General features: G+C 61.2%; 2 protein-coding genes across 3 annotated transcripts in view; one reads left to right on the forward strand and one right to left on the reverse strand.

Annotated features, from left to right (window-relative positions):
* Window positions 1–664: 664 nt before the first annotated feature.
* On the forward strand, window positions 665–9,422 carry TMIE (transmembrane inner ear). The gene is made up of 4 exons (XM_006737290.3): window positions 665–867; window positions 4,248–4,365; window positions 7,705–7,854; window positions 8,152–9,422. Exons 1-4 carry the CDS (start codon window positions 790–792, stop codon window positions 8,253–8,255), a joined length of 450 nt encoding a protein of 149 aa, XP_006737353.3. The 5' UTR covers window positions 665–789; the 3' UTR covers window positions 8,256–9,422.
* Window positions 9,423–10,474: 1,052 nt separating this feature from the next.
* Window positions 10,475–12,770, reverse strand: part of LOC102728741 (serine protease 50) — a 5,452-nt gene continuing 3,156 nt past the window's right edge. For both annotated transcript variants that reach the window (XM_081803020.1, XM_006737289.3), the window contains exons 4-6: window positions 12,482–12,765; window positions 11,193–11,359; window positions 10,475–10,833 (exon numbers count right to left, since the gene is read on the reverse strand). In XM_081803020.1, the coding sequence (XP_081659146.1) occupies window positions 10,603–10,833; window positions 11,193–11,359; window positions 12,482–12,765 (682 nt within the window). In that variant the 3' untranslated portion in view covers window positions 10,475–10,602. The remainder of the gene's footprint in view (window positions 10,834–11,192; window positions 11,360–12,481; window positions 12,766–12,770) is intronic.

The following is a 12,770-nucleotide window of genomic DNA, read 5'->3' on the forward strand; positions in this document are numbered from 1 at the left end:
AGACTGGAGTGACAATTGGGGCTCAGACTGGGGCAGAGGCTCAGGGTCAGCCAGAGTCAGAAAATGGTCCTCCAGGCTCTCCAGGTGGAGCCTTCCCCGTCCCATGGGGCAGCAGATGTTGGCTTCTTCAGGAACCTTCCATAGTACCCGCAACTAGAGACTCTGACCATACCATCCCCTGGTCCCCATCCCCCGCTCTAGCTCTGGTGTCCAGAGTGACCAGAGCCGTTTCTGGGCAGAAAGCCAGCCCAGAAAGCCCAGGACATCCCTGAGCGCCTGTCCCTATGGCAACCTGCCTGCCAACCCCCTCCCCCCCAACTACCGCCACCAGCCTGGGTCCAGTAGGGTTTTTCAAATTCAGAACGTCAGACTGGGAAGGGCCTCCTAGATCAGCAGATGCAAGCCCCTCCCCTTGCCCCAGATGGAGAAACTGAGGCCCGAGTGGGGCGGGGGTGGGGGGGTGGGACCTGTTGTGCAAGGACCCGCCCCCAGCCCGTCTTCCCCCTCCCACCCACTCCCACCCCTCGGCCAGGCTGTCGGGTTGGGGGAAGGGGGATCGGGACTCTGATTCCCCGGCAAGGGGGCGGGCCCTCCACCCGCCGGGAGGTGGGGGCGGGCGGCACTGGAACCCGACACCGACGATGAATAAATGATGCCCACTCGCGGCCTGCGACCAGATCGCCACCTAGAGCGCCGGCTGGCGGGGCAGTCACCGGGCCACCCGTGCCCGGCCCCGCGCGGCCGGGTCCCCCCACCTGCGGCCGCGGGCGCGGAGCTGCGGGCGCGGAGATGGCGGGGCCCCTCTGGGCGCTGGGCGGCGCCGCGCTGGGGCTCTGCCTCGCCAGGGTCGCCGGGCAGCTGGTGGAGGTGAGGCGGGGCGGCGCGGAGGGGTCAGGGAGGCTGTGGCCAGCCGGCCGGAGGCTTAGGGGACGCCCTTCCGACTGGGAGCTGGATTTTCCCCTTCCAAGTGCCCCAGCAGACCTGGATTCCTGGGGTGACACGGCCCTGCCCCCAGCGCTTCCAGGCTGTGGGGGAGACTCAGCCCCCAACCTTAGGTTCCCTGGTCTGATGGGAGGGCACAGCCCCAGATTTCAGGATCATTAGTCTGGTGGGGGAGACTCACCCTGATCATAAGGATTCCCAGTCTGGGGATACAGCTTTGCTCAGCCCTTACCTTTTGTCTAATGGGGGCCAGGGAGAGGTGGGAGAGGTATAGTCCTTGGTTTCAGTGAACTCTAGTCTGATAGGGGAGATCTAGTCCCTGGTCTTAGGGTCGGCTGGAGGAAATAGCTTCTGCTTCCAGAGATCCTTCAGGCTCCCCTGCCTGATGGGGGAGACATAGCCTTAAGAAGGAGGTGAGGACTTGCCAAGCTGGAGGGTGGGGTCAGGAGACCCTTTATAGAGCAGCCATGTGTTGAGTTCAGCTCCTTGTGGGGCACTTGGCCCTGGAGGGGAGGTGCCGGCAGGGCAGGACCCAGGGCTCAGGGGTCTTACTTGGTCCTGGTGATAATGGAGAGCCAGCCAAGGTATCTGAGCAGGGGAAGAGTCGTGGATGAGTCTTGGTGTGGAAGGAGGAGGATAAATTGGAAGAGGGCATGTAGTTGGGAGAGCTGGGGGAGCTGCTGAGATAGCCCAGCAAGAGGTAAGGAGGGTGGCTGGGGTGGTTGGCCAGGAGCTTGGCTGGGGACAGGAAGGGCTAGGAGGAGAAGAGTGGGGGCCATTGCAGCCTCCCTGTCCCCTCTGTCCCCCATTCCTGCTGAGCTGTGAAGGGGAGCCAAAGAAGCAGACCAGAACCAGAATTCTGGAGCAAGAGACCAGAGGGAGAAGGCCCAAGAGGCAGGGCCAGGGAGGAGCAGGGTTCAGAGCCTTTGTAGGCCGGGGCAGAGAGGGCAGAGAGACAGAAGAGCAAGGGACAGCAAGGCGCCCAGGAGAGCCCTCGGGGGCAGGTGCCAGGGGACAGGATGGGAGAGGGAGGACAGAGTCTTATCCTGAGGACCTAAGAGGACACAGCCCTGAACCTGAGGGTCCGAGGGACAACAAGACAGAGCGCTGTACCCCGATACTAAGCCTGTCTGTGCTGCTGACCAGGGGGTGTGATCAAAAGGCTGGGCTGGAGTCAGATGTCAGCTCCAGTGTCCCTGTAAGGGGAGCCAGGCTGGCTTGAGCCCCACAAAGTGTACATGAGCCCCTTACTGGCTGCCCTGAGGCCTCGGGTGCAGAAACTGAGCTGGCCTGGGCGCAGGAGAAGGCTGAGGGTGGGGGTCATGTCAGTTCTGAGCCAAGGACTCTTCCCTTCAGCCCCCAGGAACACATCTTCTCCCTGCCCATCAAGGGAAACTGCATTTGGAGTCCATCTGCCTGCTATCTGACTACAGCCTGAGCAAGGGCCTGGCTGAGCCCAGGGGATCCAGGGAAGCACTAGAAAGATGGGTAGCGCTGGAGTCCACAGCACCACCCACGACAGCCCCTACAGGCATCATTCTCCAGCTGACGGAGGCTGGGGCTCCCAAGCTTTAGAGTTTAGACCTCCAGCAGTGCCCACCACAGAGATGCCCGACTCTTACCTGTTACCCTCTACCCAAGATCCCTATCAAGGTGAGATTATAAGCTCAGTTCCCCCTGAAACAAGGCTAGAACGAGAAGGTGTCAGAAGTGGGCTCTCAGCTGCCTGGGCTCAAAATCTGAGATCCCTCCTCTGGACCTCAGAGTCTTCCAGCCATACAGCCCAGCCGGACCAAAAACACTGAGCCTTAAGATCGGGAACCCCGCCACTGCCCAGACCCTGGCCCTGACTCTACAGACATAAGTCTAACCACACAGGCATACTCCAACCACACGTGTGCTCTGTACCCACAAATATGTGCCCCAACCCCACACACATGCGCTCTGAACCCACAGAGGTGCCTGACCCCACACACGTGTTCCTTGACCCCACGTACATGCGTCTGACCCTGCAAGTGGATCCAGGCCCCTGGGATGATGCTGAGGAGGGGTATCTTCTCGTCAATGTTACCACTCTGATTAGGTAGAGAGAGCTTCCCAGAGAGCCCCGGAACCACCCCACTCAATTTACAGACGGAGAAATGGAGGCCTAGAGGTAAGAAGTCGCCCACCCCAGTTTACCCTGGTGAAGAGAAAAGAGCTGGGGAATTATGTACCAATCCCAAGCACACAGATTACCTGGGACATGCTGAAGGGCGGTGTTCTTGAGTGAGGAAGCACCTGACCTGTGGTAGGTGCCCAATCCATGCTCATGGACCAGGGGAAAGACTGGATGAATGGTTGAGGTGTGAGTTGCCTTTCCTTCCCAGAGAGCCAGAAGAGACTGCAGGTCTGTCCTTATTCAGTTAATCAGGAGACAGTGAATCCCACAGATGCCCCAGGGTCCTCTCTCTCTCTGAGCATTAACCACCACCACCCCCCTCCCTCAGTCAAACTTGGTGAGGATAGGGTCCTATCCCTCTCAGCCCCTCAGGCTAGGGACTGGTCCCGCCCAGACCCACCAGGGCAGGGCCTTGTTCCCTCAGTCCCCCAGGGTAGGGCCATGTCCCCTAGACTCCCATGGCAAGGTGGCGTCCACTGGGAAGGTGGGAGGTGGCCCGCTGTGCTCTGCTCAGGTTTGTTCCAGTCATGCTTACAACATTTGGCCTCTAGGTGTCGCTGCTGCATTGCAGACGATTTATCCCGTCCTGTCCTGGGAGGACTCCTAGCCTCTGGTCAGAAGAGGTGACTCTGGCAGGATAGGCAACTGTTGAGGTCACCCGGTGGGGGTCCTGGCCAGGCAGCAGAGCCGCAGGCCCTGAGTCCAGCTCCACACCCCACCCACACTGAGGATGCTTGGGAGCAAAATCCCCCAAGGAGAGTACCGGCCTCCCCTTGTCTCTGGCCTTGGTCCTGAGACCCCCTCAGCCTGTGGGGCCCAGGACTGGAGCAGGAGGGGAGACTAGCAGGCTGCCCGAAGGGGACCTGAACCTGATTGGGACAAGCCATCCACCTTTGCCCCTTCAGGCCCTGGTGTCCCCGAGAATCCCCAGGCTCCACGGTTCTGGGGCTCTGCTTTCTTCTCTTGCTCTAAACCTGGAACCTCCCAGGATCTAGGGCGTTGGCTGTGACTATCTAAGACACTTGATTCTAGGAGATTCTGGAATGCTTGGACTGAGACCTTGCTGAAACCTGGGCCTCTCTCTCGGCCCAGCCCCAGCCTCTGGCCTCTGCCTGGCTTCACTTCCCTCTCTCCCGACCTGCAGCCCAGCACGGCCCCGCCCAAGCCCAAGCCGCCCCCGCTGACCAAGGAGACGGTGGTATTCTGGGACATGCGCCTCTGGCACGTGGTGGGCATCTTCTCGCTCTTCGTGTTGTCCATCAGTGAGTAGCTGCTCCCTGCCCTCCCCCCGCCAATGCAGCTGCAGGAGCACAGCACCCCCTGCCCTCCCCCCACCCCCGCCAGCACCACCCCCAGGGGCTCAGAGCAACAATTCCGGGCAGTGCAAGCAGGCCAGTCGCCCGCAGGAGGCCCACTGTGGTTTCTGGCACCTCCTGATCTACACAAAGTCCCTGTGGAGGGTTGACAGGCTGGTGGTGACCTGAAGTATTCTGCCCAACTGGGACACAGCCACATGGCAATTACGATAATTACAGGGGACTCCACTGAACCAGGATGAGGACGTGTCATTTTCCCCTATCGCTGGCCTCCTGATGCTTTTCCTGCAGTTTGCCCTGCTTAAAGGGCCCACACCCAGAGGCCCCAGCAAGGCCATCCTTGGCCGCAGCTCAGCCTAGAGGCTCCCCAGACGCCCGGCAGATGTGGCTCCCAGGCTGCAAACCGTGTCTTGTCAACTCCTGTTCCCCTGGAATGACTCACACCCCCCTCAATTAAAAGCAGGAGACCCCTTCCTCTCCTGGGACTGGGAGTTGCTGGATGCAAACTCACAACAGAAATGGGTTTGGCATGCTCCTTCAGCCCTTCCAGATTAGGGGTCTGCAGTTGGAGAAAGGAGGGCAGAGAAATGCCAATGGATGGGGGAGGCTGCCAGGGTACAGTGTAGAGTCTGATGAAGGTTCCCACACACCAAAGGATGCGGGGAGACGCGGCGAGGAAGGGAAAGAAGACCCTCTCTGCCCGCACAAGCTTCTTAGAGAAGGGTCCTCTTCCGCACATCAGTGAGAGGATGAGTGCAGTTTTGCCAGGTGGGCAGCTGGAAAAGGCAGACGGGACGGTGTAGGCAGAGGTGGGAGGAAATGGACCCCGCACAAGGGCTCAGATAACCCCTACAGGATTTTCACTGCGTGCACCCCAGGTCAGGGCAGCGAAAATGGCATTTAAGTTCTAGCTGGAGCTGTCCCAGGATGAGGTCCCCTGGAGGGCAGCACCCCAGCGGAGGACCCACCCACATGTAAGGACTCCAAGGGAGACAAGGACATCTGATGGGCATGTGCTTCTCCTGACACCAGGGAGGCCCTCCTTGGGGGAAAATATCCACACCCCACCATCACCATTTCTTCATGGCTAGGGTGGGAGCAGGATCTGAGCAAGAGGCTGCATTTCATTCTTGACCAAGGCAAGAACTAGTCAGGCCTCTCAGCGGAGGCCCTACGGACAGCTGGTTGTGGCTGTAGCCCCAGCCCAGGTGTCCAGGGAGGAGACCGTGGACCCACCTGCCCCCCCCCCACCGCCCTGCACCCCAACACCAAGAGGCAGGGTTCAAGGAGGCATCTGCCTGCAGGAGCAGTGTAGGGTGCGGGTCCAGGGAGCCACTCTGGGGCACTCCAGGGAGCAGGAGTGAGGACGCCAAGGGGCCTCTAAACACACACTGGCCTCTCCGGGCTCTGCTCGGTCCCAGACGGTGGAGGTGCCTAGGGCCACACAAGAAGGTTGCAGTGTCAGACCCAAAGAGGCACTTGGACATAAAGCACACAGAACAGCTCTTATTTTCTAGAAAAGAGTAAAGGAGAGTCCCAAAGGCCTCTGAGCAGCTGGTCACCACTCGTTACCTTCCGTGCAGGGCCCTGGGAGTAGGGATGGTACAGCCCCATCTCCTGGGGACGAAGCGTCTTTCCTACCTCCCAGTTGGCTTGGGCCTCGGTGGCGTTGCTGTCTGGGGCGTGTCACCCCAGAACCTTGTGCAGAGGGGCTGGGCTTGGATGGGGGCGCCTCTGGAGGTCCCTCCAGCCTGGGGACTCACATTCCAAGCCCCTGTCTGGGCCCTGGAACTCCATCCAACACACATTGTTTTTTTCCCTTCTTTGACAAGAAGTGACCCGGCCAGGCTGGGTGGGGCAGGCCTGGAGCGAGAGGCGGCGTCTGAGCCCTGCTCCAGGTGCCAAGAGCTGAGCTCCCTTGGAAGCCCAGGCCCCTTGGGGCCTGGGACCAGCCTCTGTGCCGAGCCTGAGTAAGCACGGTGAGAGGACATGCCCGGAGGGTGGCTGGAAGAGGTGACCCAAGCCAGCAGGATCAGGGCCCGTAGGCATACACACCGGGGCCTGGAGAAGACTAGAACCCAGCTCTTTGGATAAGAAAAGCTTGCTGTTTGCCCCTGGACAGCACTGTACAGTCAGACCTACTGCTGGGGTCTCGTGCAGCCCCCAGAGGTCCTGATTGCTGGCAGCTCCCCCATCCATCCATTCGGGAGTCCAGTTTTGTCCTCAGGAGCAAAGGCTTTGAGACCATCTCATGCATTCATACATTCTTTTTTTTTTTTTTTTTCATTCTGTGAACCTGGGTGAGACTTAGTGGGGCCACAAGATTTGGCTGAAGGGGTTGCACATGTTGACCCCCAAGGGTGCTCCAGCCCCGGCTACATTGGTCTGATCCATCTTCCCTAAAATAGGCCTTGTTTGTCCTGCTTGGCCATCCTGCCCCCAGGAGTCTGCCAGGAAGTTATGTCTTGTCATCCGATTTATAATAGGAAGCAGCCCCGTCCCCTCCCCTGAGGCTGGGGCCAAGGTGGTCAGACTGTGGAGTCTTAGAAAAATAAACTCAGTCCAGCCGGGTCCTGGCAGCCCTGCCCTGTCCTGCCCATCACTAGACAGGCCAGCTCCATTCCCTGGCCCAGCTCATGTGGGCACAGCTGCCTTCAGCAGAAAACCGCCCCTGGGATAACTGTCTGGGGTGAACGCCCCAGGGCAGGGTCTGTGCCCTCTGGTGGGCCCTCGCGGCCAGGAGAAGCCCAGGCTTGTCCTCAGCAAGGTTGAGGAGGACACGGCCACGTCCTTGGGTGTCTGAGGTCCTCCCAGGAGCCTGGGGAGGAAGCAGTAGGAGCCGAGAGGCCTGGGTGGGAACACAGGACAGCCCCAGGGTGGTTGTAGCTCGAGTCACCAATGCAGGCCTCTGCCCTGCCCTCCAGGGGCCTCGATCTAGTCAGAAAGCGAGACCAGAGGCAGGACTTATGGGCCACTGCAAAATGAAAGTAGGAGACTCCCTTGTTCAGAAATTGTTAAGAACAGCGATTGCAGCACATAAAGCCCAGGGCCAGGCCCCTCTGAGAGCAGGCCCCTGTGTGCCTGCCCAAAGTCGGCCCCGCTCAGGAGAGAGATCTTGGAAAGAACCCCAGAGCCCACAGGGGTCTCGTCCAAACGCAGAGCCTCCTGCCAGAGACTCCTGGGTGAGACACATGTAGGCAGGTGAGGGCAGGTCTGAAATGTGGGGACCATTCCTAGGGTGTCTGATCTCCAGCCTCGGCCAAGCCTGCTCTGTCCCCCCTACAGTCATCACTCTGTGCTGCGTCTTCAACTGCCGCGTGCCCCGGACCCGGAAGGAGATTGAAGCCCGCTACCTGCAGCGGAAGGCAGCCAAGATGTACACGGACAAACTGGAGACGGTCCCCCCACTCAACGAGCTCACGGAGATCCCTGGAGGTGAGCAGGCTGGGGTGGGGGGCTCACCACCACCACCTGTCCCAGCTGAGCCAGCCACTTCCTCAGTCCTGCCACCGAGAGTGGCCCTGCTCCTCCCCTCCCCTGGTGTTTAGGTTCTGGTCCCTGGAGGCCAGAGCGCAGAAACAGGCCCGAGTGAGGCACGTAACACAAGGAGCTCTTCTGCAGGTGGGAGAGGTTTGGAAAGGAAGAAGCAAAGGGCTGGGTGTATGGGGCTCTGGTGTGGGCCCTAGGACCCCTGGCCTCACTCCTGCCACCCGCCTCTCCTCCACCCCACAGAGGATAAGAAGAAGAAGAAGAAGAAGGACAGTGTGGACACAGTGGCCATCAAGGTAGAGGAGGATGAGAAGAATGAGGCCAAGAAGAAGAAAGGGGAGAAATGAGGAGGGCTTCCTGGAGGTGGCAGCTGGTGCTGGCTAACCCTGGGGCTCAAGTCCTGGCTGGGGTCCAGGCATCTTAGACTCCCAGCTCATCCATGGACCATAGAGGTTGCAGAACACCCTCTTCTTGGCTCCGAGGGGGGCTGCTGAAGCCCCAATGTGACAGCCCATCGGGGGCAGGGACCAGACTGCACCTGGCGTCCCGCCTCCCAGCCTGGACTCTACTCCTTTCACCTCACGCACATGGCTATCCAGCAAAAGCGGTCTTGGGCCACTGTCCCTCTGCAGATCTGGAGTGGAGTGGCCCCGCACCCACCCAGACACGCCTCGGTCCCTCCTGCCAGGAACAGCAGTGGCTGTACAGGGCATGACGGGACGTGGCCTGCCTCTTGGAAGGAAATGGCCAAACTGAAGGGGCTGGGGTGTGAGGCCACAGCCAGGCTGGCCACGAGGAAGAAGAGGGTCACTAGGGGAGGCTCTCAGACTTCTCCAGGGAGCAGCCCTGGCGGCCAGGGAGCTCCTCCAGGCCCAGCAGGGGTCCTGGCCCGGGAGGTGAATAGAGCGCCCGCCTGGAGGCAGGGGGACTCCAGCCCAGCGGATACCATGGGCCAGGCCGCTGCCCTGGAGCTGAGGCTGCTGGGAGGCCGAGCACGAGGCCTGGAGGTTCGGGGCTGGGGCTGCAGGGGTGAGTCAGGGGTGCAGAAGGCTGAGGCCAGCAGGCTGAAGGGAGAAGGGAAGAAAGGGGGTAGCGGGGCCCCATCTCGGGGACCCAGGGAGCCCTGGAGAAGCCAAGGGGAGCGTTGGGCTGTGCCGGAAGTCCTTTCCAGGTGGTGGGGGTCCGTCAGGGCCCCAGGGGGTCACAGCAGAGGGCACTCGGGGGCTGAGGCAGCAAGCAGACTTCCACCCGATGAGGAGAGCTGCACACAGCCTCCTCTTCTACCACCTCAAGCGTCTCGCACCTCAGAGAGTCACTGCTGACCGGAGGGGGAAGGCCCAAACACCACCCGGAGACTGACGGCAGAGGCATTTCGGGAGGGTGGCAAACCCCCGCCGAGGCGCGCACATCTGGGCCTAGAAACGCCAGGGTTCCTGAGCTGGGGGAGCTGCCCCACGGCCTGCCGAGATGTGTAAATAAAGCTGAGTGCCTTCCACTCAGACGACCCCTCAGGATGCCCTGTCCCTGGAGCATGTACGTGGAGGGTGATGCCGCCGTGACAGGGGCGCTGGCCAAGCAGAAGCTCCCTCCCCGACTGTTCCCCCAGCCTGAACTGGGATGAGCTGAAGGGAGAGGTGGCAGCCAGCTGGGCATCGAGACCGCGGGAGGAAGCCGCCCCCTGTCCCCACCCCTCCCCGCCACTTTGTGGCCTGCAGTAGGCCTTCCACGGCCTGAGCCCCGTGCTGGGGACACAAGAGGGGTCCAGTGCGGATCCTGCCCCAGAGCTGGATGACTATGATACAAGGAGAGGGATCCGGGCAGACACAGGTGCCGTGAGGGCGCAGAGAAACTGCAGAGGCCCTGCGGAGGGCTCAGAGTCAGAACCCTGACTCTGCCCTCATGGTCCGGCCCGCGGGTTTCTCCCGCCGAAGGTTAAGGTTGCGGCCAAGGTCATACAACGCATACAGGCCAAAGTCTTCCTGTGTGGCCCAGGCAACAGAAGCCCAGAGGGGCAGGGGCGTCCTGAGGTCCAACAGAGAAGCCTGGGGCAAGTCCAGACCTGGGCTGCATCTGCCCTGCCCCCTGGCCTCTGACCTGGGGCCTCTACTGGTCTTTCAGGGACAGGCACGGCCGCCGACGGGGAACATCTGAGCCCGGTGGGCACCTGCCCCAGGCTCTAGGCAGGGCGCGGGGCTGGAAGGTCAAAGTGCACTACAGGGCTTCAGGGCAGTGACAGGGTGTGCTCCAGCCACTGGCCAGGAGAGCCTGACTCCCACTAGAGAATCACAGCAAACACGCTCCCCTCCCCCGCCCAGACAGAGCCGCACCTTTACCCCAGCCTCATACTGCGTCCCGGCAGCCCAGCTTCAGCCTGGATAGTACATTCTAGACCCCAGTATCATCCCTATACACTCCCTCTACTTTCTGCGGGAGCCACCCCAAACCTATAGACGGAGGCAGACCCGGCGGCTCTGCACCTTTCAGGAGAGAACAGTCTGGAGTCCCCCCTCCCACCCCCATCTGGCTGGCTCACCTCCCACTCAAGCAGGCCCAGGAAGGAGGCAGCTTGGAGAAGAGAAGCATTTAATTGAGCACCTCATCTCTGCCCTGCCCTGCCGGGTGGGGAGAGCTACACCTGCAGCATTCTGGGCACAGAGGGTGAGGATGGCCCCCCCGGGGGACAGCACGAGGCTGTCAGAGGGCAGCAAGGAGGCCGAGGGGCAGCGGTAGCACCAGGAGCAGGGCCCGGGATGGGGCTGGCAGGGCCTGCCCACTGATGCGTTCCCAGATCCAGTGCTGGTAGGAGGTGACCTGCAGGTAGATGGGCGGGGCCTCGCTCTTCCGGCAGCCTGGGCCCCAGCTCACGAGTCCCACCAGGTACCACGTGGTGTCCACAGGACAGGCCAAGGGCTCCCCACTTATCTCCTGTGAGGAGGGGTGTGGAACAAAAAGGGTCAGGGGGGCCGGGGGTGGCCGGAGGGAGACGTGCCCCGGCTCACACCACCTCTCTCCCACAGCAGCCCCCGCAACCCAGGGGGCCACCAAGCTGAGAGGTGCCCTCGAGGTCCAGATGCAGGAGACCTCCCTCAGAGGGGTTCACCTCCCCTCGCTCATGCCAGGCCCCCACCCCCCTTCTTCCCACCGACCCCCCTTCTCTCTCCTCTCCGATCTTCCTCTCCCATCTCTCCCTCCGTCTTCCCCTCCCCTCTGAGCCCGGCTGCCCTGCACCCCAGCACCTCTCCAGGCGGCCCTGGAGGTGAGGGAGCAAAGAGGGAGGTGCTCACGTAGCAGAAGTTCTCCCTGTCCAAGTCCTCCGCACAGACCATCCGGGAGTCCACCACCCGAACCAGAGAGGGGACTTTGGAGACCTTGTGGTATAACTTGTCACACTCCTTGCTGCTCAGGATGGTGACACCCTTCTCCTGAATGGTCCGGAACTGGGGCCACACGCCTGCAGGGACAGGTCCCCCCCACAGTTCAGGCTTGGCGCTCTCACTGCTGCCAGCCCGGTGGCTGTCCTCGCTGCTCCTGGCCTGCTCCTCCAGCCTCTGAAGAGCCCCTCCTAGAGATTTTGGAGCAGGCTGCCCTCAGCCTGGCCTCGCTGGGCCTGGTCTCACCCCTAACAGAGTCCAGCCCATGGAGTCTGTTCCTACCTCAGCAGCTTGGCTTCTGCTCTTCCATCTCGAAGGCCTGCCCAGCCCCTCTCAGGTCCAAATCCGTCCTTCACTCAAGCCTTCCCCAAAGGCCTCTTCCACCCTAGCTAGCCCAGACCCCCCCTCTGTGGGCCCCAGGCACTAAGTCCTCCCCTCCCTCCCCCTCTCCCCTCCTCTCTCTCTCCAGTGTGACTCTGTCTCTAGCTGGAGCCCCCGGGGGACAGTCTTCCAACCATCCCCAGCCACTCCCCAGATGGGCCATGACAAGAAAGACAAACAGCCACCCCCACCCCCAGGCTGGAGCCGCTGTGGGCTGCTTTTAAGCAAGATGACTCCGTGAAGTCAAAGGGAAGAACACCTGTCTTGTGAAAAAGAGGGGCTCCCTGAATGGACCGGGCCTTCCTAAAACTCATAAGGAAATGCTCCCTGGATGGGCCTGGGATGACACTCCTGCTCTTTGGGCTTTGCTCCATCCCTGGGGATGGTAAAGGGCTTGAGGTCCACTGGGGGCAGGGGGCTCCCAAACTCGGGGTGCAGACTGCCCTTAGCCAACCATGGGGGGTCTTTGGGGGAACTTTTTACAGTCACACAACCCTGCTTTTCCCACTGCAAGATGCTCTGCTTCAAATCCTGGACATCCTGGGATTGCATGCACATAGCAAGATATTACTCTGTGCCCCTCTGCCTTCAAGGAAGTCCTGTTTATAGGTCCTGGCCTGGGGCTGAGGTCTCATGGGCAATCTGGGACGCCTCAGGCCTGAATGGCCACAATGCACTCACTGCCAAGACCCCCAAGGGGAAGGAGACGAGAGCCCGCCAGGAAGACGTTTCAGAAACAGCTGTCCACGGAGACCCCGGCCTGCACCCGGGTCCTCTCCCCCACACACCACCCCCCCCGGTCTGGGGAGGCTCGGACTCACCGTCAAACCTGGGGAGTCCCCAGCCTGTTACAGTGCACAGGGAGCCGTCCTTCACCTCGTAGTCCAAGCCGGGCAGGCAGATGGGCCAGACATACTTGTTGTACTTGAGTGGCCACACGAGCTTGAGGAGGGCAATGTCATGGGCCCGGCCCACCCAGGACCAGTACCGATGGGACCGGTACCGTTTGTTCAAGATAACCTGGTATGCTGGGACGTCGGAGGTAGTCGGAGATATCTGGTCAATCCTTGGGCTCCCCACCCGCACTGAATAGGTAAAGTTATGCCTAGG

Source organism: Leptonychotes weddellii, chromosome 1 (genome assembly GCF_054177405.1).
Source record: "Leptonychotes weddellii isolate Sample4059 chromosome 1, ASM5417740v2, whole genome shotgun sequence".
NCBI classification, from domain to species: Eukaryota; Metazoa; Chordata; class Mammalia; order Carnivora; family Phocidae; genus Leptonychotes; species Leptonychotes weddellii.